This window comes from Procambarus clarkii, chromosome 8 (assembly GCF_040958095.1).
Source record: "Procambarus clarkii isolate CNS0578487 chromosome 8, FALCON_Pclarkii_2.0, whole genome shotgun sequence".
Classification (NCBI taxonomy): Eukaryota; Metazoa; Arthropoda; class Malacostraca; order Decapoda; family Cambaridae; genus Procambarus; species Procambarus clarkii.
This window is the reverse complement of record NC_091157.1, coordinates 14995215-15018576: the sequence shown is the minus strand read 5'-3', so window position 1 is coordinate 15018576 and position 23362 is coordinate 14995215. Positions and strand designations below refer to the sequence as shown.

Genomic DNA, 23362 nt, shown 5'->3' with positions numbered 1-23362 from the left:
GGCAGTTGATAGTGGTAAGAATTGTGATGTCGTGTACCTTGACTTTAGCAAAGCTTTTGATACAGTGCCACATGAAAGACTGATTAAACAGATAGAGGCTCATGGTATTGGGGGTGCTATATTAAGCTGGATTAGGGCATGGCTATACCAAAGGAAACAGAGAGTTAGTATAAATGGAGTCAAGTCAAAGTGGGAAAATGTTGTTAGTGGAGTACCTCAGGGCTCTGTCCTGGGTCCTCTGTTGTTGTTATTAATATATATAAATGATTTAGATTCAGGTTTGAGTAGCAACATCTGCAAATTTGCCGATGATACAAAAATCGGTAGGGAATCAACATGGAAGAAGACTCACTATCACTTTAAGTGGATCTAAATAGGGTTTTGAAATGGTCAAAAGATTGGCAGATGCAGTGTAATGCTGATGTAAAGTTCTGAGGCTAGGTGATAGAGTTACAAGGTTTGAGCTAGATGGTGTTGAGATTGCGAAAGGGATCTGGGAGTTATGATTAGGAAGAATTTAAAACCAAAGGATCAACGCATGAATGTTTGTAATAAGGCAAACAGGACACTGGGATTTATTAATCGAATCATTAGTAACAAGAAACCTGGTGTTGTTTTTCAGGTTTACCTTGCTCTGGTTAGGCCCTATTTAGATTGTGCAGTTCAATTTTAGTCGCCGAACTATAGAATGACTATAAATTCACTTGAAAGTGTCCAGCGAAGGATGACAAAGTAATTTCCCCAAATTAGAAACCTCTCACATGAAGAAATATTAACACAGCTTAAATTGCATTCTCTGGAAATGCGAAGAGTTAGGGGTGACATGATAAAGGTTTACAAGTGGATGAATGGGCATAACAAAGGGGATATTAATTGGGTTAAAAAAGTATTAACACAGGAGAGAACACGAAACAATGGGTATAAATTCGATTCCATTCTTTTTGTATAAATTTTCTCGACATAAGTTTATATTTAGAAAAAACATGGTGTAAATACTGGTTCGGTAACAGGGTTGTTAATTTGTGGAATCAATTACCGGGTAATTTGGTGGAGGTGGAGATACTAGATTGTTTCAAACGTGGGTTGGACATGTATCAGTGGGATTGGGTAGTTATAAACAGGAGCTGCCTCGTATGGGCCAATAGACTACTGCAGTTACCTTTATTCATATGTTCCTAAACACCTTTAGTGGCCTGTAATAGACGAGTGTTGAAATAGTTTTAGATGATGTACGTTTGCGTTGATTATTATTATATGAACTTTTACCTCGAACGTTCCAGAGATTAAAGTGGGGCTGATAATATGCAACATATACAAAGACCAGTGATTAATATATGCATACAAAAACAGAATATATTACCAATCTATCAGGATCATTACACGGAGTAATAAAACAGGATTAAACACGCTATATATTTATTTAATTACAATCTTTACAGCACTGGTAAAGGATTTTCTCGACATAATTTCAGCCAGTGAAAAGCTCTTGCTAAATTATGGATAACTTACTGGGTTACAAAATAGACATTGGTCAGACATCAAAACTCATCATTACGTCGAAAAACAACAATAAAATGATTTATTAATTGTCGTTTAAACCGACGGTTTAGTCGGTTAAACCGACGGATTGTAGTTATGCTCAACCTTCAAGGAACACCCTAAGTTCGAATGTGAGTCCAAGGGATTGGAGGTATAAGCTGGGATGCAAGCTATTAACGATTCCAAAAGGGGGGCTGATGAGGTCTGGCCTATATAAATCTGGGAACACGACGCTCACAACTGATCTTACAGGCTGCAAATTGAAGCCCTGAAAATCAGAACTTTGTAGGGAGGTCCTGTGATTTCCTCAGCTGACGGACACACCCAAAAAAGTGATGATTGTAGTTGACTTCACATTTCCGGGACTTGAAACTCCATTGAAGTCGATGTGTATCCCCGTGTTCACAAACTTCATTGATATGTGTGACACAGATATTGTAGTATAGATTCTAGTTATCTACTTCGTTTACAGAGGCTGTGTCCAACTCAGCCATGGGGGCAATGTCAATTTCATTCGGTGGCCACTCTGTGACTCCGCCAAGTACAGGCTCAACAGTAAAGTTGTTAAGGAATAGAAGCGTTGGAAGAGCGACGATGGGTTCAGGTTCGGCCACACAATCAGCCACTAGGCTCAGCCACAGGAGCGCCTTCATCCTGGCGGTTGATCAATGATTACCACGGCCCCTTTCTCTCTTATATATATATATATTCACCCTTGTTCACCTGAGGTGCTGTTTGGATATTGCGGGTATGGGATAGGGGTTGGGGTGTTGGAAGGACAATTTGGATAGGATGAAGATGAATTCCCTAAAGCATCGCATATATTTTATACACGACTTTAAGTAAACAAGACCAATTTGTGGAGAAAAAAATAAGACAATTAATTGGCAGATGATGAGTCACAATAACATGACTGAAAATGTGATGACCAAACAAAAACTGAACTGCACATTAAAAATTAGGGAACGTCGTCGTTTCGGCCTGTCTTGGACAATTCACATTCAGGCACAGACAGTCACAGTGAGAGGGTGTTAATTTGAGTTCCTATTGTGTCTCCATAGTAATGTTGAAAGGTTTAGTGAGTGAACTGGTGCTAGTGAAGGAGTCATGTTGAACCCTGAGGACAGAGTTAGGAACAAAAAAAATAAAGGTAACTGCAGAGGGCCTATTGGCCAATCGAGGCAGCTCCTGTTTATAACTACGCAATCCATAATGTTGGGTGGTTATGAAACCACCTAATATTATGATATAATGGGAAAGTAATATTTTAGATTTAGTGTTAACTAACAGGAAAACACAAATTAATGACATCGAAATAGGGATTGAGCTAGGGAACAGTGATCACAAAGAAATCAGATTTAGCATAGAATGGAATAGATCTGTAGGAGAAAATTCTGTTAAAGCGCCAGATTCTCAAAAAGCTGATTTTAATAGTCTAAGAATTTTTTGGGGGTCAAATAGATTGGAAAGTCTTGGGCTTGGGGGAAGGGCCGGTCTTGGAGCAAGACGTGAACCCAGCGGTAGGTGACGTAAAAAGGGATTTCGATGTGGATTCAAAATATACCTTATTAAAAAATACTCTAAACAAAGCAAAGGAACTAAATGAGTAGAACGAAGACTAATGACCGAAAATAATCTGAAGAACCATATACGTAAAAAGAGAGCGTGGTACAAAGGGATTAAGAATGGGGGAAGTCAGTTTAGAACAGGAATATAAGAACAAGGTAACTGCAGAATTCCTATTGGCCCATATGAGGCAGCTCCTATCTATAACCCCCCAATTCCACTCATAAAACACTCGAGGGACCCCACCTCCGCCATGTTACGCAGTAATTGGTTCCACAAATCAACAACCCTGTTACAGAACCAGTATTTACCCAAGTCTTTCCTAAATCTAAACTTATCCAATTTATACTCATTGTTTCGTGTTCTGTCTTGTGTTGATACTTTTAATACCCTGTTAATATCCCCTTTGTTATGTCCATTCATCCACTTGTAAACGTCTATCATGTCACCCCTAACTCCTCGCCTTTCCTGTGAATGCAAGTTAAGCTTTGTTAATCTTTGTTCAAATGAAAGATTTCGATTTTGGGGAATTAACTTAGTCATCCTACGCTGGACACGTTCAAGTGACTTTATATCCATTCCATAGCTTGGCGACTAAAACTGAACTGCATAATCTAAATGGGGCCTATCCAGAGCAAGATATAGCTGAAGAACAACACCAGGTGTCTTGTTACTAACGCTTCAATTAATAAATCCCAGTGTCCTATTTGACTTATTACGAACATTCAGGCATTGATCCTTTTGTTTTAAGTTCTTAATAATCATAACTCCCAGATCCCTTTTGCAATCCGACTTCGCAATCTCAACACCATCGTATCTTGTAACTCTATCATCATTACCTAGCCTCAGAACTTTACATTTATCAGCATTAAACTGCATCTGCCAATCTTTGACCATTTCAAAACCCTATTTAGATCAACTTGAAGTGATAGTGAGTCTTCTTCCGTGTTAATTTCCCTACCAATTTTTGTATCATCTGCAAATTTGCAAATGTTGCTACTCAAACCTGAATCTAAATCATTTATATATATTATAAACAACAGAGGTCCCAGGACAGAGCCCTGAGGTACTCCACTAACAACATTTTCCCACTCTGACTTGACTCCATTTATACTACTTCTCTGTTTCCTTTGGTATAGCCATGCCCTAATCCAGATTAATATAGCACCCCCAATACCATGAACATAAGAACAAAGGTAACTGCAGAAGGCCTATTGGCCCATACGAGGCAGCTCCTATCTATAACCACCCAATCCCACTCATATACTTGTCCAACCCGCGCTTGAAACAATCGAGGGACCCCACCTCCACCACGTTACGCGGCAATTGGTTCCACAAATCAACAACCCTGTTACTGAACCAGTATTTACCCAAGTCTTTCCTAAATCTAAACTTATCCAATTTATACCCATTGTTTCGTGTTCTGTCTTGTGTAGATATTTTTAATACCCTATTAATATTCCCCTTCTTATGTCCATTCATCCACTTGTAAACCTCTATCATGTCACCCCTAACTCTTCGCCTTTCCAGTGAATGCAACTTAAGCTTTGTTAATCTCTCTTCGTATGAAAGATTTCTAATTTGGGGAATTAACTTAGTCATCCTACGTTGGACACGTTCAAGTGAATTTATATCCATTCTATAATACAGCGACCAAAACTGAACTGCACAATCTAAATGGGGCCTAACCAGAGCAAGATATAGCTTAAGAACCACACCAGGTGTCTTGTTACTAACGCTGCGATTAATAAATCCAAGTGTCTGATTTGCCTTATTACGAACATTCATGCATTGATCCTTTTGTTTTAAATTCTTACTAATCATAACTCCCAGATCCCTTTCGCAATCCGACTTTGCAATCTCAACACCATCTAGCTCGTATCTTGTAACTCTATCATCATTACCTAACCTCAGAACTTTACATTTATCAGCATTAAACTGCATCTGCCAATCCTTTGACCATTTCAAAACCCTATCTAGATCAACTTTAGTTTAACAAATTTGTTATCTTTTTATTCTAGCATTGTTGAGGCAGTTGATAGTGGTAAGGATTGCGATGTTGTGTACCTTGACTTTAGCAAAGCTTTTGATACAGTGCCACATGAAAGACTGATTAAAAAGTTAGAGTCTCATGGTATTGGGGGTGCTATATTAAGCTGGATTAGGGCATAGCTATACCAAAGGAAACAGAGAGTTAGTATAAATGGAGTCTAGTCAGAGTGGGAAAATGTTGTAAGTGGGGTGCTTCAGGGCTCTGTCCTGGGACCTCTGTTGTTTATAATATATATAAATGATTTAGATTCAGGTTTGAGTAGCAACATTTGCAAATTTGCCGATGATACGAAAATCGGTAAGGAAATTAATTCGGAGGAGGACTCACTATCACTTCAAGTTGATCTAGATGGGGTTTTGAAATGGTCGAAGGATTGGCAGATGCAGTTTAATGCTGATAAATGTAAAGTTCTGAGGCTAGGTAATGATGATAGGGTTACAAGATACGAGCTAGATGGTGTTGAGATTGCGAAGTCGAATTGCGAAAGGGATCTAGGAGTTATGATTAGCAAGAATTTAAAACAAAAGGATCAATGCATAAATGTTCGTAATAAGGCAAATCAGACACTTGGATTTATTAATCGCAGCGTTAGTAACAAGACACCTGGTGTGGTTCTCAAGCTATATCTTGCTCTAGATAGGCCCCATTTAGATTATGCAGTTCAGTTTTGGTCGCCATATTATAGAATGGATATAAATTCACTTGAACGTGTCCAGCGTAGGATGACTAAGTTAATTCCCCAAATTAGAAATCTTTCATATGAAGAAAGATTAACAAAGCTTAAGTTGCATTCACTGGAAAGGCGAAGAGTTAGGGTTGACATGATAGAGGTTTACAAGTGGGTGAATGGACATAACAAAGGGGATATTAATAGGGTATTAAAAGTATCAACACAAGACAGAACACGAAACAATGGGTATAAATTGGATAAGTTTAGATTTAGGAAAGACTTGGGTAAATACTGGTTCAGTAACAGGGTTGTTGATTTGTGGAACCAATTGCCGCGTAACATTGTGGAGGTGGGGTCCCTCGATTGTTTCAAGCATGGGTTGGACATGTATATGAGTGGGATTGGGTGGTTATAAATAGGAGCTGCCTCGTATGGGCCAACAGGCCTTCTGCAGTTGCCTTTGTTCTTATGTTTTGATACAGTGCCACATGAAAGACTGATTAAAAAGTTAGAGTCTCATGGTATTGGGGGTGCTATATTAAGCTGGATTAGTTCATGGCTATACCAAAGGAAACAGAGAGTTAGTATAAATGGAGTCAAGTCAGAGTGGGAAAATGTTGTTAGTGGGGTGCCTCAGGGCTCTGTCCTGGGACCTCTGTTGTTTATAATATATATAAATGATTTAGATTCAGGTTTGAGTAGCAACATTTGCAAATTTGCCGATGATACGAAAATCGGTAGGGAAATTAATTCGGAGGAGGACTCACTATCACTTCAAGTTGATCTAGATAGGGTTTTGAAATGGTCGAAGGATTGGCAGATGCAGTTTAATGCTGATAAATGTAAAGTTCTGAGGTTAGGTAATGATGATAGAGTTACAAGATACGAGCTAGATGGTGTTGAGATTGCGAAGTCGGATTGCGAAAGGGATCTGGGAGTTATGATTAGTAAGAATTTAAAACAAAAGGATCAGTGCATAAATGTTCGTAATAAGGCAAATCGGACACTTGGATTTATTAATCGCAGCGTTAGTAACAAGACACCTGGTGTGGTTCTCAAGCTATAGTTCAAATCAACCTAACCAAGGTTCTCAGGATGACTAAGTTAATTCCCCAAATTAGAAAACTTTCATATGAAGAAAGATTAACAAAGCTTAACTTGCATTCACTGGAAAGGCGAAGAGTTAGGGAGTGACATGATAGAGGTTTACAAGTGGATGAATGGACATAACAAAGGGGGTATTTGTAGAGTATTAAAAGTTTCAACACAAGACAGAACACGAAACAATGGGTATAAATTGGATAAGTTTAAATTTAGGAAAAACTTGTGTAAATACTGGTTCGGTAACAGGGTTGTTGATTTGTGGAACCAATTGCCGCGTCTCGTGGTGGAGGTGGGGTCCTTCGATTGTTTCAAGCGTGGTTGGACATGTTTATGAGTGGGATTGGGTGGTTATAGATAGGGGCTGCCTCATATGGGCCAATCGGCCTTCTGCAGTTACCCTGTTCTTATGTTCTTATGTTCTTATGTTCCCTCTCAGGAAAAATTGTAGCCGTTTCGTTTAACCAAAAACTTAGGAACTCAAGCTACCCTACTAAGCTATCAAGGCAGATACATAGACAACGTCACTGTTGCTCTAATTCGTATTAATACGTAAAAATGATTGATTCGATGAAGAATGCGACATGAGAATAGTTGGTAAGATTAAGGGCTGATAGAGCCATGTGGCCAGCGTTCTCAATGAGAACACCAAGAGTCCAGGACTTCTCAGCGAGAACATAACAGGAACTGTCAAACCTCAGACTTAGTTCGTAAGTTTATTGTTAGAGGAAAGCACAATGTGTGTATCCAGGCACTTACTGACGCTCCTATTCTGTCGCTCCAGGCATCTGAATGGTAACCTGATTGGCTCCCTCGGCAGCCTGGCCTTCTACGGCCTGGGCGCTCTCCCTATACTGTGAGTACTCACAGGAGGCATTACACTGCCATGCTTGCTTGCTGCTCTGACTCTATGCCATGCTATTATACTGCTCTGAGTGCATGCAAAGATATTATTCTGCTCTGAATGCAAACAATGCTATTATGCTCTAAGTGCATACCATGCTATTAGGCCGCTCTGAGTGCATGCCCTGCTATTATGCTGCTCTGAGTGCATGCCATACTATTATGCTGCTCTGAATGTATGCCATACTATTATGCTGCTCAGAGTGTATGCCATGTTATTATGCTGCTTTTAGTGTATGCCATGCTACTATGCTTTTTTCAGTGCATGCAATACTATTATGCTGTTTTGAGTACTTGCAATGCTATTATGCATTGTATGCACTCAGGGATAAATACCAAGGATTGATAGGATATAAGGAATACGAATATTAAAATGCTATCTTCAAAAAAACATGCAAAAAAAATCAAATTAAAATCCATAACTGTCTTTTAAGTCCAGTCAAAGTTTCCTCATGTCCTTGATACAGTTAATGGGCTGTGATCAGGTACTTTTCTTAAGGGTAAATAAGGTTATTGATTGAAGAAACACAGTGTATCTGTTGGTATTTAGACACATTTAGCATCGTATTTTATACAATGGATTAAATAATAACAAATACAGCACAATGACTGTATGATTACTGGTTCTGTTCGAGCCTCAACAAGATCTGAATACTGCACACAATTTAGCCCAACTCTTAAACTGTTACAGCCAATAAGTAGGATTTTATATTATTCATATTATTTAACTAGTTCAATTCATATTATTCTAGTAAATATGAATTGAACTAGTTAAATTATTCAAGCAAGATTAGAATGATTTATTGATTATTTGCCAGCAAATATTATTTCATGATGATAATTTTGATCAGTTATACTAATTAGATTATTTTTACATTCATTCAGATTGGATTATTAAGATTACTTCAATTGCTATTAATAACTAACTAATTTTGTGAGTTAAAAATTAAGTTAAATGCTTACTTTATTGTGGGGAGTTTCGATGCTTCTTAACCACAAACAGACTGTATTGGATATATTTAAGGTTATAAAAGCATGCAAAATTGGCCAATTAAGACATACTACAAACACTTAAAACTTATCCGTTCTGAGAACAGGTGCCTAGCTGACAAGTAGTCAGATTAAGATTTCTCAGGATAAAATAAGACACTGTATTTTGTAGATTATGTTGACAGTGTTCCTGTAGTGATTGGATTCATGCTGTAGTGATTGTTAGAATAAGATTCTGTGATGGTGGTAAGCGGCCAGTCTCAACCAAATAGGGTGGGACCACTATTTATACTCTTTAAAGATAGCTGTATCAGTATTTTGTTCTGAATATGATAAAAAGTCGAGAGCGTTGGCTCACACATTTTCTTTTAGAGGTAAACAACAGATTCTAAGCCCCAAGCGCTTGTCGCCCCGTGCTGCTCCTGCCTCCCTCAGTGTGGGTGGATGACAATGAATATTGATTGATTATTTGTTTCGTCTAGACGGATAACTGAGGTAAAGTGTAATTGTAAGATCTTGATATATAGGATTTAGTGATTATTGATTGTAATTATAGTACTGATTAAGTCTTTATTACGGATTTAAAATGACGTCACAGGATGTCCAGTTATGTTTCAATTATGCCATCTCATGATGGAACATTCTAGACAATAATAACGTCACGTAGGCCATGTCTATTGGCGGCTGTGTCTATTAACGGTCATGTCTATTGGCGGTCGTGTACTCACCTAGTTGTGTTTGCGGGGATTGAGCTCTGGCTCTTTGGTCCCGCCTCTCAACCGTCAATCAACAGGTGCACAGATTCCTGAGCCTATTGGGCTCTATCATATCTACACTTGAAACTGTGTATGGAGTCAGCCTCCACCACATCACTTCCTAATGCATTCCATTTGTCAACCTCTCTGACACTAAAAAAGTTCCTTCTAATTTCTCTGTGGCTCATTTGGGCACTCACTTTCCACCTGTGTTCACTTGTGAGTGTGCCCCTTGTGTTAAATAGCCTGTCTTTATCTACCCTATCTATTCCCTTCAGAATCTTGAATGTGGTGATCGTGTCCCCCTAACTCTTCTGTCTTCCAGCGAAGTGAGGTTTAATTCCCGTAGTCTCTCCTCGTAGCTCATACCTCTCAGCTCGGGTACTAGTCTGGTGGCAAACCTTGGAACCTTTTCCAGTTTAGTCTTATCCTTGACTAGATATAGACTCCATGCTGGGTCTGCATACTCCAGGATTGGCCTGACATTTGTGGTATACAAAGTTCTGAATGATTCTTTACACAAGTTTCTGAATGCCGTTCGTATGTTGGCAAGCCTGGCATATGCCGCTGATGTTATCCTCTTGATATGGGCTGCAGGAGACAGGTCTGGCGTGATATCAACCCCCAAGTCTTTTTCTTTCTCTGACTCCTGAAGAATTTCCTCTCCCAGATGATACCTTGTATCTGGCCTCCTGCTCCCTACACCTATCTTCATTACATTACATTTGGTTGGGTTAACCTCTAACAACCATTTGTTCGACCATTCCTTCAGCTTGTCTAGGTCTTCTTGAAGCCTCAAACAGTCCTCTTCTGTCTTAATCCGTCTCATAATTTTGGCATCGTCCGCAAACATTGAGAGAAATGAATCTATACCCTCCGTGTCTATTGGCGGCCATGTCTATTGGCGGCTGTGTCTATTAACGACCTTGTCTATTGGCGGCTGTGTCTATTAACGACCTTGTCTATTGGCGGCTGTGTCTATTAACGACCTTGTCTATTGGCGGCTGTGTCTATTAACGGCCGTGTCTATTGGCGGCTGTGTCTATTAACGGCCGTGTCTATTGCCGGCCGTGTCTATTGGCGGACGTGATTATTGTGGTGTCATGAATGTATGATTTAGTTGATGTAGGATTCATGTGTGATTCATATATGATTCGGATATGATTCAGAAATCAGTTAGACGTGATTAAGATGAATGATTCACATACGATTTAGAATTACTTCTTTTCTTAGATCATAATATTGGTATGGTGGAAACTTTCCGCATGCAATGATATGCTGCTCTGAGTGTAAATCATGCTCTTATGCTGCTCTGAGTGCATGCTATGCTAATATGCTGCTCTGAGTGCACGCTATGCTAATATGCTGCTCTGAGTGTAAATCATGCTCTTATGCTGCTCTGAGTGCATGCTATGCTATTATGCTGCTCTGAGTGCATGCCACGCTAATATGCTGCTCTGAGTGCATGCTATGTTTTTATGTTCATCTAAGTGCATTTAATGATATTATGCCTTCCCTCGTCCCCACAACCATGTTGTAACGCAGTGACCTGCCTCGCCCCCACAACCATGTTGTAACGTAGTGCCCCCTCAACCATGTTATAACACTGTGACCTGCCTCGCCCCCACAACCATGTTATAACACAGTGACCTGCCTCGCCCCCACAACCATGTTGTAACGTAGTGCCCCCTCAACCATGTTATAACACTGTGACCTGCCTCGCCTTCACAACCATGTTATAACACAGTGACCTGCCTCGCCCCCACAACCATGTTGTAACGTAGTGCCCCCTCAACCATGTTATAACACTGTGACCTGCCTCGCCCCCACAACCATGTTATAACACAGTGACCTGCCTCGCCCCCACAACCATGTTATAACACAGTGACCTGCCTCGCCCCCACAACCATGTTATAACACAGTGACCTGCCTCGCCCCCACAACCATGTTATAACACAATGACCTGCCTCGCCCCCACAACCATGTTATAACACAGTGACCTGCCTCACCCCCACAACCATGTTATAACACAGTGACCTGCCTCGCCCCCACAACCATGTTATAACACAGTGACCTGCCTCGCCCCCACAACCATGTTATAACACTGTGACCTGCCTCACCCCCACAACCATGTTATAACACTGTGACCTGCCTCGCCCAAATAACCATGTTATAATGTAGTGACCTGCCTCGCCCCCACAACCATGTTATAACACAGTGACCTGCCTCGCCCAAATAACCATGTTATAATGTAGTGACCTGCCTCGCCCCCACAACCATGTTATAACGTAGTGACCTGCCTCGCCCCCACAACCATGTTATAACGTAGTGACCTGCCTCGCCCCCACAACCATGTTATAACGTAGTGACCTGCCTCGCCCCCACAACCATGTTATAACGTAGTGACCTGCCTCGCCCCCACAACCATGTTATAACGTAGTGACCTGCCTCGCCCCCACAACCATGTTATAACGTAGTGACCTGCCTCGCACCCACAACCATGTTATAACGTAGTGACCTGCCTCGCCCCAACAACCATGTTATAACGTAGTGACCTGCCTCGCCCCCACAACCATGTTATAACACAGTGACCTGCCTCGCCCCAACAACCATGTTATAACACAGTGACCTGCCTCGCCCCCACAACCATGTTATAACACAGTGACCTGCCTCGCCCCCACAACCATGTTATAACACTGTGACCTGCCTCGCCCCCACAACCATGTTATAACACTGTGACCTGCCTCGCCCCCACAACCATGTTATAACACAGTGACCTGCCTCGCCCCCACAACCATGTTATAACACTGTGACCTGCCTCGCCCCCACAACCATGTTATAACGTAGTGACCTGCCTCGCCCCCACAACCATGTTATAACGTAGTGACCTGCCTCGCCCCAACAACCATGTTATAACGTAGTGACCTGCCTCGTCCCCACAACCATGTTATAACGTAGTGACCTGCCTCGTCCCCACAACCATGTTATAACGTAGTGACCTGCCTCGCCCCAACAACCATGTTATAACGTAGTGACCTGCCTCGTCCCCACAACCATGTTATAACGTAGTGACCTGCCTCGCCCCCTCAACCATGTTATAACGTAGTGACCTGCCTCGCCCCCACAACCATGTTATAACGTAGTGACCTGCCTCGCCCCCACAACCATGTTATAACACAGTGACCTGCCTCGCCCCAACAACCATGTTATAACGTAGTGACCTGACTCGCCCCCACAACCATGTTATAACACAGTGACCTGCCTCGCCCCAACAACCATGTTATAACGTAGTGACCTGCCTCGCCCCCACAACCATGTTATAGCACAGTGACCTGCCTCGCCCCCACAACCATGTTATAACACTGTGACCTGCCTCGCCCCCACAACCATGTTATAACACAGTGACCTGCCTCGCCCCCACAACCATGTTATAACACTGTGACCTGCCTCGCCCCCACAACCATGTTATAACACTGTGACCTGCCTCGTCCCCACAACCATGTTATAACACAGTGACCTGCCTCGTCCCCACAACCATGTTATAACACAGTGACCTGCCTCGCCCCCACAACCATGTTATAACACAGTGACCTGCCTCGCCCCCACAACCATGTTATAACACTGTGACCTGCCTCGCCCCCACAACCATGTTATAACACAGTGACATGCCTCGTCCCTACAACCATGTTATAACACTGTGACCTGCCTCGCCCCCACAACCATGTTATAACACATTGACCTGCCTCGCCCCCACAACCATGTTATAACACAGTGACCTGCCTCACCCCCACAACCATGTTATAACACAGTGACCTGCCTCGCCCCCAGGGACCTCAGCCACCAGCTACTGAGCCGTGTGTTTCCAGGGGCGTTTGTGGGACTCCGGAACCTCACCACACTGTAAGTTGGCCTCCAGTGATGATGTTATTGGTGTGGCTCTCTCTTGCTGCCTCCCTCTCCCTGGCTCCCTCTCCCTGGCTCCCTCTCCCTGGCTCTCTCTCTCTGCCTCTCTCTCCCTGGCTCCCTCTCCCTGGATCTCTCTCCCTGGCTCTCTCTCCCTGGCTCCCTCTCCCTAGCTCCCTCTCCCTACCTCCCTCTCCCTGGCTCCCTCTCCCTGGCTCTCTCTCCCTGGCTCCCTCTCCCTGCCTCACTCTCCCTGGCTCCGTCTCCCTGCCTCACTCTCCCTGGCTCCCTCTCCCTGCCTCACTCTCCCTGCCTCCCTCTCCCTGGCTCCCTCTCCCTGCCTCACTCTCCCTGGCTCCCTCTCCCTACCTCCCTCTCCCTGGCTCCCTCTCCCTGCCTCCCTCTCCCTGGCACCCTCTCCCTGGCACCCCTCTCCCTGCCTCCCTCTCCCTGGCACCCTCTCCCTGGCTCTCTCTCCCTGCCTCCCTCTCCTTGCCTCCCTTTCGCTGACTCTCTCTCCCTGGCTCCCTCTCCCTGGCTCCCTCTCCCTGGCACCCTCTCCCTAGCACCCTCTCCCTGGAACCATGTCCCTGCCTCCCTCCCCCTGGCACCCTCTCCCTGGCACCCTCTCCCTGGCTCTCTCTCCCTGGCTCCCTCTCCCTGGCACCCTCTCTCTGGCACCCTCTCCCTGCTTCCCTGCTTCAAACACACACAGACATCGTGTACTCACCTAGTTGTGCTTGCGGGGGTTGAGCTCTGGCTCTTTGGTCCCGCCTCTCAACCGTCAATCAACAGGTGAACAGGTTCCTGAGCCTACTGGGCTCTATCATATCTACACTTGAAACTGTGTATGGAGTCAGCCTCCACCACATCACTTTCTAATGCATTCCATTTGTCAACCACTCTGACACTAAAGAAGTTTTTTCTAATATCTCTGTGGCTCATTTGGGCACTCAGTTTCCACCTGTGTCCCCTTGTGTTAAATAGCCTGTCTTTATCAACCCTGTCGATTCCCTTGAGAATCTTGAATGTGGTGATCATGTCCTCCCTAACTCTTCTGTCTTCCAACGAAGTGAGGTTTAATTCCCGTAGTCTCCTCGTAGCTCATACCTTTCAGCTCGGGTACTAGTCTCGTGGCAAACCTTTGAACCTTTTCCAGTTTAGTCTTATGCTTGACTAGATATGGACTCCATGCTGGAGCCGCATACTCCAGGATTGGTCTGACATATGTGGTATATAATGTTCTGAAAGATTCCTTACACAAGTTTCTAAAGGCCGTTTTTAAGTTAGCCAACCTGGCATATGCTGCTGATGTTATCCTCTTGATATGAGCTTCAGGGGACAGGTCTGGCGTGATATCAACCCCCAGGTCTTTCTCTCTCTCTGAATCTTGAAGTATTTCATCTCCCAAATGATACCTTGTATCTGGTCTCCGGCTTCCTACCCCTATCTTCATTACATTACATTTGCTTGGGTTAAACTCTAACAGCCATTTGTTCGACCATTCCTGCAGCTTGTCTAGGTCTTCTTGAAGCCTCAAGCTGTCCTCCTCTGTTTTAATCCTTCTCATAATTTTGTCGTCGTCAGCAAACATTGAGAGGAATGAGTCTATAACCTCTGGGAGATCATTTACGTATATCAGAAACAGGATAGGTCCGAGTACAGAGCCCTGTGGGACTCCACTGGTGACTTCACGCCATTCTGAGGTCTTACCCCTCACTGTAACTCTCTGCTTCCTATTGCTTAGGTACTCCCTTATCCACTGGAGCGCCCTACCAGTTACTCCTGCCTGTTTCTCCAGCTTATGCATCAACCTTTTATGGGGTACTGTGTCAGAGGCTTTCCGACAGTCCAAAAAAATGCAGTCGGCTCATTCTTCTCTTTCTTGCTTAATCTGTGTCACCTGATCGTAGAATTCTATCAAGCCTGTAAGGCAAAATTTATCCTCCCTGACCCCATGTTGATGGGTTGTCACGAAGTCTCTTCTCTCCAGATGTGTTACTAGGTTTTTTCTCACAATCTTCTCCATCACCTTGCATGGTATACAAGTCAAGGACACTGGCCTGTAGTTCAGTGCCTCTTGCCTGTCGCCCTTTTTGTATATTGGGACCACATTCGCCGTCTTCCATATTTCTGGTAGGTCTCCCGTCTCCAGTGACTTACTATACACTATGGAGAGTGGCAAGCATAGTGCCTCTGCACACTCTTTCAGTATCCATGGTGAGATCCCATCTGGACCAACATTCTTTCTACCATCCAGATCCAGCAGGTGTCTCTTGACTTCCTCTCTCGTAATTTCGAACTCTTCCAAGGCCGCCTGGTTTACCTCCCTTTCTCCTAGCACAGTGACCTCACCTTGTTCTATTGTGAAGACCTCCTGGAACCTCTTGTTGAGTTCTTCACACACCTCTCTGTCATTCTCTGTATACCTGTCCTCGCCTGTTCGAAGTTTCAATACCTCTTCTTTCACTGTTGTTTTCCTTCTGATGTGAATGTGGAGTAGCTTTGGTTCGGTCCTGGCTTTGTTTGCTATATCATTTTCAAAACTTTTCTCTGCTTCTCTTCTCATCCTGACGTACTCATTCCTGGTTCTCTGGTATCTCTCTCTGCTTTCTGGTGTTCTGTTATTCCGGAAGTTCCTCCACGCCCTTTTGTTCAGTTTCTTTGCTTCCATACATGCCCTATTATACCATGGATTCTTCTGTTGCTTCTCGGATTTTTCCCTTTGAGCCGGGATGAACCTGTTTACTGCCTCCTGACACTTTTGGGTAACATAGTCCATCATACCCTGTACGGACTTATCTCTGAGGTCTGTGTCCCAAGGTATTTCACTTAGGAAACTTCTCATCTCCTCATAATTCCCCTTTCGGTATGCCAGCCTTTTGATTCCTAGTTCTTTTTTGGGGGAGATAATTCCTAGCTATACCAGGTACTCAAAGTTCATTACACTGTGGTCACTCATTCCCAAGGGCGCTTCCATCTTAACTTCCCTTATATCCCACTCATTTAGGGTAAATATCAAATCAAGCATTGCTGGTTCATCTTCTCCTCTCATTCTTGTTGGTTCTTTGATGTGCTGGCTTAGAAAGTTTCTTGTTGCCACGTCCAGCAGCTTAGCTCTCCATGTTTCTGGTCCTCCATACGGGTCTCTGTTCTCCCAATCCATACACATACAATCTGTGTGTGTATGTGTGTGTGTGTATTCACCTAGTTGTGTTTGCAGGGGTTCAGCTTTGCTCTTTCGGCCCGCCTCTCAACTGTTTACTAACATTTTTTTTTCCACACCACACACACACACACACCAGGAAGCAGCCCGTGACAGCTGACTAACTCCCAGGTACCTATTTACTGCTAGGTAACAGGGGCATTCAGGGTGAAAGAAACTTTACCCATTTGTTTCTGCCTGGTGCCTGGTGTGTTTGTGTGTGTACTCACCTATTTGTACTCACCTATTTGTGCTTGCGGGGGTTGAGCTTTGGCTCTTTGGTCCCGCCTCTCAACTGTCAATTAACTGGTGTACAGATTCCTGAGCCTACTGGGCTCTATCATATCTACATTTAAAACTGTGTATGGAGTCAGCCTCCACCACATCACTGCCTAATGCATTCCATCCGTTAACTACTCTGACACTGAAAAAGTTCCTTCTAACGTCTCTGTGGCTCATGTGAGTACTCAGTTTCCACCTGTGTCCCCTTGTTCGCGTCCCACCAGTGTTGAATAGTTTATCCTTGTTTACCCTGTCGATTCCTCTGAGGATTTTGTAGGTTGTGATCATGTCTCCCCTTACTCTTCTGTCTTCCAGTGTCGTAAGGTGCATTTCCCGCAGCCTTTCCTCGTAACTCATGCCTCTTAGTTCTGGGACTAGTCTAGTGGCATACCTTTGGACTTTTTCCAGCTTCGTCTTGTGCTTGACAAGGTACGGGCTCCATGCTGGGGCTGCATACTCCAGGATTGGTCTTACATATGTGGTGTACAAGATTCTGAATGATTCCTTACACAGGTTCCTGAACGCTGTTCTGATGTTAGCCAGCCTCGCATATGCCGCAGACGTTATTCTTTTTATGTGGGCTTCAGGAGACAGGTTTGGTGTGATATCAACTCCTAGATCTTTCTCTCTGTTCGTTTCATTAAGTACTTCATCTCCTATTCTGTATCCTGTGTTTGGCCTCCTATTTCCACCACCTAGTTTCATTACTTTGCATTTACTCGGGTTGAACTTCAACAGCCATTTGTTGGACCATTCACTCAGTCTGTCTAGGTCATCTTGTAGCCTCCTACTATCGTCCTCAGTTTCAATCCTCCTCATAATTTTTGCATCATCGGCAAACATTGAGAGAAACGATTCTATACCCTCTGGAAGATCATTTACATATATCAGAAACAGTATAGGTCCAAGGACTGACCCCTGCGGTACTCCACTCGTAACGTCTCGCCAATCTGAGACCTCACCCCTCACACTGACTCGTTGTCTCCTGTTACTTAGGTATTCCTGTATCCAACGGAGTACCTTCCCTTTCACTCCAGCCTGCATCTCCAGTTTTTTAACTAGCCTCTTGTGTGGCACTGTGTCAAAGGCTTTCTGACAATCCAAAAATATGCAGTCTGCCCACCCTTCTCTTTCTTGCCTTATTTTTGTTGCCTGGTCGTAGAATTCAAGTAACCCTGTGAGGCAGGACCTGCCATCCCTGAATCCATGTTGATGCTGTGTTACAAAGTTCTTTCGCTCCAGATGTTCCACTAGCTTTCTTCGCACAATCTTCTCCATCAACTTGCATGGTATGCAGGTTAGGGACACTGGTCTGTAATTCAGTGCCTCCTGTCTATCCCCTTTCTTGTATATCGGGACTACGTTAGCTGCTTTCCAAATTTCTGGCAGTTCCCCTGTTGCCAGTGATTTGTTATACACCATGGAGAGCGGGAGGCACAGTTCTTCCGCTCCTTCCTTTAGTATCCAAGGGGAGATTCCATCTGGACCTATAGCCTTTGTCACATCCAATTCTAGTAAACACTTCCTTACTTCCCCGCTGGTAATCTCAAACTCTTCCAGTGGTTCCTGGTTGAGTTCCTGGTTGTGTGTGTGTGTGTGTGTGTGTGTATACTCACCTAGTTGTGCTGCCGGGGTGAGCTCTGGCTCTTTGGTCCCGCCTCTCAACCGTCAATCATCAGGTGTACAGGTTCCTGAGCATATTGGGCTCTATCATATCTACACTTGAAACTGTGTATGGAATCAGCCTCCACCACATCACTGACTAATGCATTCCATTTGTCAACCACTCTGAAAATATAAAAGTTCTTTCTAATATCTCTGTGGCTCATTTGGTCACTCAGTTTCCACCTGTGTCCCCTAGTGCGTGTGCCGCTTGTGTTAAATAGCCAGTCTTTATCAACCCTGTCGATTCCCTTGAGAATCTTGAATGTTGTGATCATGTCCCCCCTAACTCTTCTGTCTTCCAACGAAGTGAGGTTTAATTCCCGTAGTCTCTCCTCGTAGCTCATATCTTTCAGCTCGGGTACTAGTCTCGTGGCAAACCTTTGAACCTTTTCCAGTTTAGTCTTATGCTTGACTAGATATGAACTCCATGCTGGAGCCGCATACTCCAGGATTGGTCTGACATATGTGGTATATAATGTTCTGAAAGATTCCTTATACAAGTTTCTAATGGCCGTTCTTATGTTAGCCAACCTGGCATATGCTGCTGATGTTATCCTCTTGATATGAGCTTCAGGGGACAGGTCTGGCGTGATATCAACCCCCAGGTTTTTCTCTCTCTCTGACCCTTGATGTATCTCATCTCCCAAATGATACCTTGTATCTGGTCTCCTGCTTCCTACCCCTATCTTCATTACATTACATTTGCTTGGGTTAAACTCTAACAGCCATTTGTTCGACCATTCCTGCAGCTTGTCTAGGTCTTCTTGAAGCCTCAAGCTGTCCTCCTCTGTCTTAATCCTTCTCATTATTTTTGAGTCTTCAGCAAACATTGAGAGGAATGAGTCTATTCCCTTACCCTATATAGAGAGGAATGAGTCTATATATATGTGTGTGTGTGTGTGTGTGTGTGTGTGTGTGTGTGTGTGTGTGTGTGTGTGTGTGTGTACTCACCTAATTGTACTCACCTAATTGTGCTTGCGGGGGTTGAGCTTTGGCTCTTTGGTCCCGCCTCTCAACTGTCAATCAACTGGTGTACAGATTCCTGAGCCTACTGGGCTCTATCATACCTACATTTGAATCTGTGTATGGAGTCAGCCTCCACCACATCACTTCCTAGTGCATTCCATTTATTAACTACTCTGACACTGAAAAAATTCTTTCTAACGTCTCTGTGGCTCATCTGGGTACTAAGCTTCCACCTGTGTCCCCTTGTTCGTGTCCCACCCGTGCTGAAGAGTTTGTCTTTGTCCACCCTGTCAATTCCCCTGAGAATTTTGTAGGTGGTTATCATGTCTCCCCTTACTCTTCTGTTTTCCAGGGATGTGAGGTTCAGCTCCTTTAGCCTTTCCTCGTAGCTCAATCCTCTCAGTTCCGGGACGAGCCTGGTGGCATACCGCTGAATCTTCTCTAACTTTGTCTTGTGTTTAACTAGGTATGGACTCCAGGCTGGAGCTGCATACTCCAGGATTGGTCTTACATAAGTGGTATACAGGGTTCTGAAAGATTCCTTACACAAGTTTCTGAAGGCAGTTCTTATGTTGGCCAGTCTAGCATATGCCGCTGATGATATTCTTTTGATGTGGGCCTCTGGGGACAGGTTCGGTGTGATATCAACCCCCAGATCCTTCTCTCTATTTGATTCTTGCAGGATTTCCCCTCCCAGATGATACCTTGTGTTCAGCCTCCTGCTCCCTTCGCCTAATTTCATCACCTTACACTTTCCAGAGTTGAACTTTAGCAGCCATTTTCTAGACCATTCCTCCAGTTTATCCAGGTCATCCTGTAGTCTCTGTCTATCTTCATCCGTCTTGATTCTTCTCATAATTTTTGCATCATCAGCAAACATCGAGAGGAATGAGTCTATACCCTCTGGAAGATCGTTCACATATATTAGAAACAGGATGGGTCCAAGTACTGAGCCCTGTGGGACTCCGCTGGTGACATCTCGCCACTCTGATGTCTTCCCCCTCACCGTTACTCGCTGTTTCCTGTTGCTTAAGTACTCCCTTATCCACTGGAGCACCTTCCCTTTTACTCCTGCCTGTTGCTCCAACTTTTTTAACAGCCTTTTATGGGGTACTGTGTCGAAGGCTTTTTGGCAATCCAGGAAAATGCAGTCGGCCCACCCTTCTCTTTCCTGCCTAATTTTCGTTGCCTGGTCATAAAATTCTATTAAACCTGTGAGGCACGATTTACCATCTCTGAACCCATGTTGGTGGTGCGTTACAAAGTTATTTCCCTCCAGATGCTCTACGAGCCTTTTCCTCACGATCTTCTCTAGCACCTTGCATGGTATACAAGTTAAGGAAACTGGCCTGTAATTCAGTGCCTCTTGCCTGTCACCCTTTTTGTATATTGGGACCACGTTAGCTGTCTTCCAACTTTCTGGTAAGTCTCCTGTTTCCAGTGACCTGTTATACACCATAGAGAGTGGCACACTTAGTGCTTCTGCACCTTCCTTTAGTATCCATGGTGAGATTCTATCAGGCCCAACAGCCTTTGTCACATCTAGCTCCAGCAGGCACCTTTTGACCTCATCACTGGTGAGGTCAAATTCCTCCAAGGTTTCCAAGGTTGCCGCCTCCTCATTTAGTGCAGGGGCTTCTCCTTGTTCTATTGTGAAGACCTCCTGGAATCTCTTGTTGAGTTCTTCACACACCTCCTTGTCATTCTCTGTGTATCTGTTCTCCCCTTTCCGCAGCTTCATCACTTGTTCCTTCACTGCTGTTTTCCTCCTGATATGGCTGTGGAGCAGCTTTGGTTGGGTCTTGGCTTTACTCGCGATGTCATTCTCAAACTGTCTCTCTGCTTCCCTCCTCACTCTGATGTACTCATTTCTGGCCCTCTGGTACCTCTCCCTGCTCTCTGGTGTTCTGTTATTTCTGTAGTTTCTCCATGTTCTTTTACTCAGTTGTTTCGCTACCTTACATTCCTGGTTGAACCATGGGTTTTTCTGTTGTTTTTCGTTTTTCTCCTTTTGGACGGGGATAAGCCTGTCTGCAGCTTCCTGGCACTTTTGGGTGACAATATCCATCATGACCTGCACATTCTTGTCTCTAAGTTCTGTTTCCCATGGTATTCACATTAGGAAGTTCCTCATCTCGTCATATTTTCCTCTTCGGTAATTCAGTCTTTTCCCCTCCACTCCCATCCTTGGATAGGTTATCCCTACCTCCACCAAGTACTCAAAGGTCAATACACTGTGGTCACTCATTCCTATGGGGGCTTCAACTTTGACTTCCCTTATTTCTGACTCATTCAGGGTGAATATTAAGTCGAGTCTAGCTGGTTCATCATTGCCTCTCATTCTTGTGGGTTCCTTGACATGCTGGCTCAGAAAATTCCTTGTTGCCACTTCCAAGAGTTTAGCTCGCCACGTATCTGCACCACCATGTGGGTCCCCATTCTCCCAGTCTATCTTTCCATGGTTGAAATCACCCATGATTAAGAGTCTTGAGCCATTCCTGCAGGCAACTGAAGCTGCTCTCTCTATTATATTAATGGTTGCCATGTTGTTCCTATCAAACTCCTGTCTAGGTCTTCTGTCATTTAGGGGAGGGTTGTAAATGACTGTCACTATTATCTTAGGTCCACCCATTGTTATAGTTCCTGTTATGTAATCTCTGAATCCGTCACAGCCCGGAATTTCCATCTCATCAAAACTCCAGTCCTTCCTTATCAGCAGGGCCACTCCTCCACCTCCTCTCCCTTCCCTCTCTTTCCTTACTATATAGTAGTCCTTTGGAAACACAGCATCTGTTATGACTCCTGACAATTTTGTTTCTGTTAGTCCTATTACATCAGGGTTTTCTTCTTGCACCCTTTCTGCCAGTTCACTTGTGTGTGTGTGTGTGTGTGTGTGTGTGTGTGTGTGTGTGTGTGTGTGTGTGTGTGTGTGTGTGTGTGTGTGTGTGTGTGTGTTTGTGTGTGTTTGTGTGTGTGTACTCACCTATTTGTGCTTGCGGAGGTTGACCTTTGGCTCAATGGTCCCGCAGGACCGATATCAATATCGATTTCACGATATTGATGTGTGTGTGTGTGTGTGTGTGTGTGTGTGTGTGTGTGTGTGTGTGTATGTGTGTGTGTGTGTGTGTGTGTGTGTGTGTGTGTGTGTGTTTACTCACCTATTTGTGCATGGAGGTCCGAGCAATGACTCTTGGATCCCGCCTTTCGAGCCATCGGTTGTTTACAGCAATCACTCCGGTCCTATTTCCCTATCATATCTAGTTTTAAAATTATGAATAATGTTTGCTTCCACAACCTGCTCCTTAAGTGCATTTCATTTTTTCCACTACACTCACGCTTAAAGAAAACTTCCTAACATCTCTGTGACTCATCTGAGTTTCCAGCTTCCACCCATGTCCCCCTGTTCTGTTAGTGTTCAGTGTGAACATTTCGTCTATTTTCACTCTGTCAATTCCTCTGAGTACTTTATGTGATTCTATCATATCTCCCCCCCCCCCCCCTCCTCTCTGCTTTGTGTTGTCAGGTTCAGTTCTTTCAGGCACTCTTCATATCCCATCCCTCGTAACTCTAGGATGAGCCTCATCGCACCCTTCTGAACCTTTTCCAGTTTCCGTGTTTCTTCAGATGGGGACTCCATGATGGCACGGCATACTCTAAGACTGGTGTCAAGTAGGCAGTGTAAAGCGCCCTAAATGCCTCCTTACTTAGGTTTCTGAGTGATGTTCTAACTTTTGCCAGTGTAGAGTACGCTGCTATCAATATTC

General features: G+C 43.9%; 1 protein-coding gene across 1 annotated transcript in view; it reads left to right on the top strand.

Moving 5' to 3' along the window:
• LOC123759743 (G-protein coupled receptor GRL101) overlaps positions 1 to 23362 on the top strand; it is a 785517-nt gene that overhangs the window by 588371 nt on the left and 173784 nt on the right. The window contains exons 19-20 of the mRNA XM_069319377.1: positions 7714 to 7785; positions 13406 to 13477. Coding sequence (XP_069175478.1) covers positions 7714 to 7785; positions 13406 to 13477 — 144 coding nt within the window. The remainder of the gene's footprint in view (positions 1 to 7713; positions 7786 to 13405; positions 13478 to 23362) is intronic.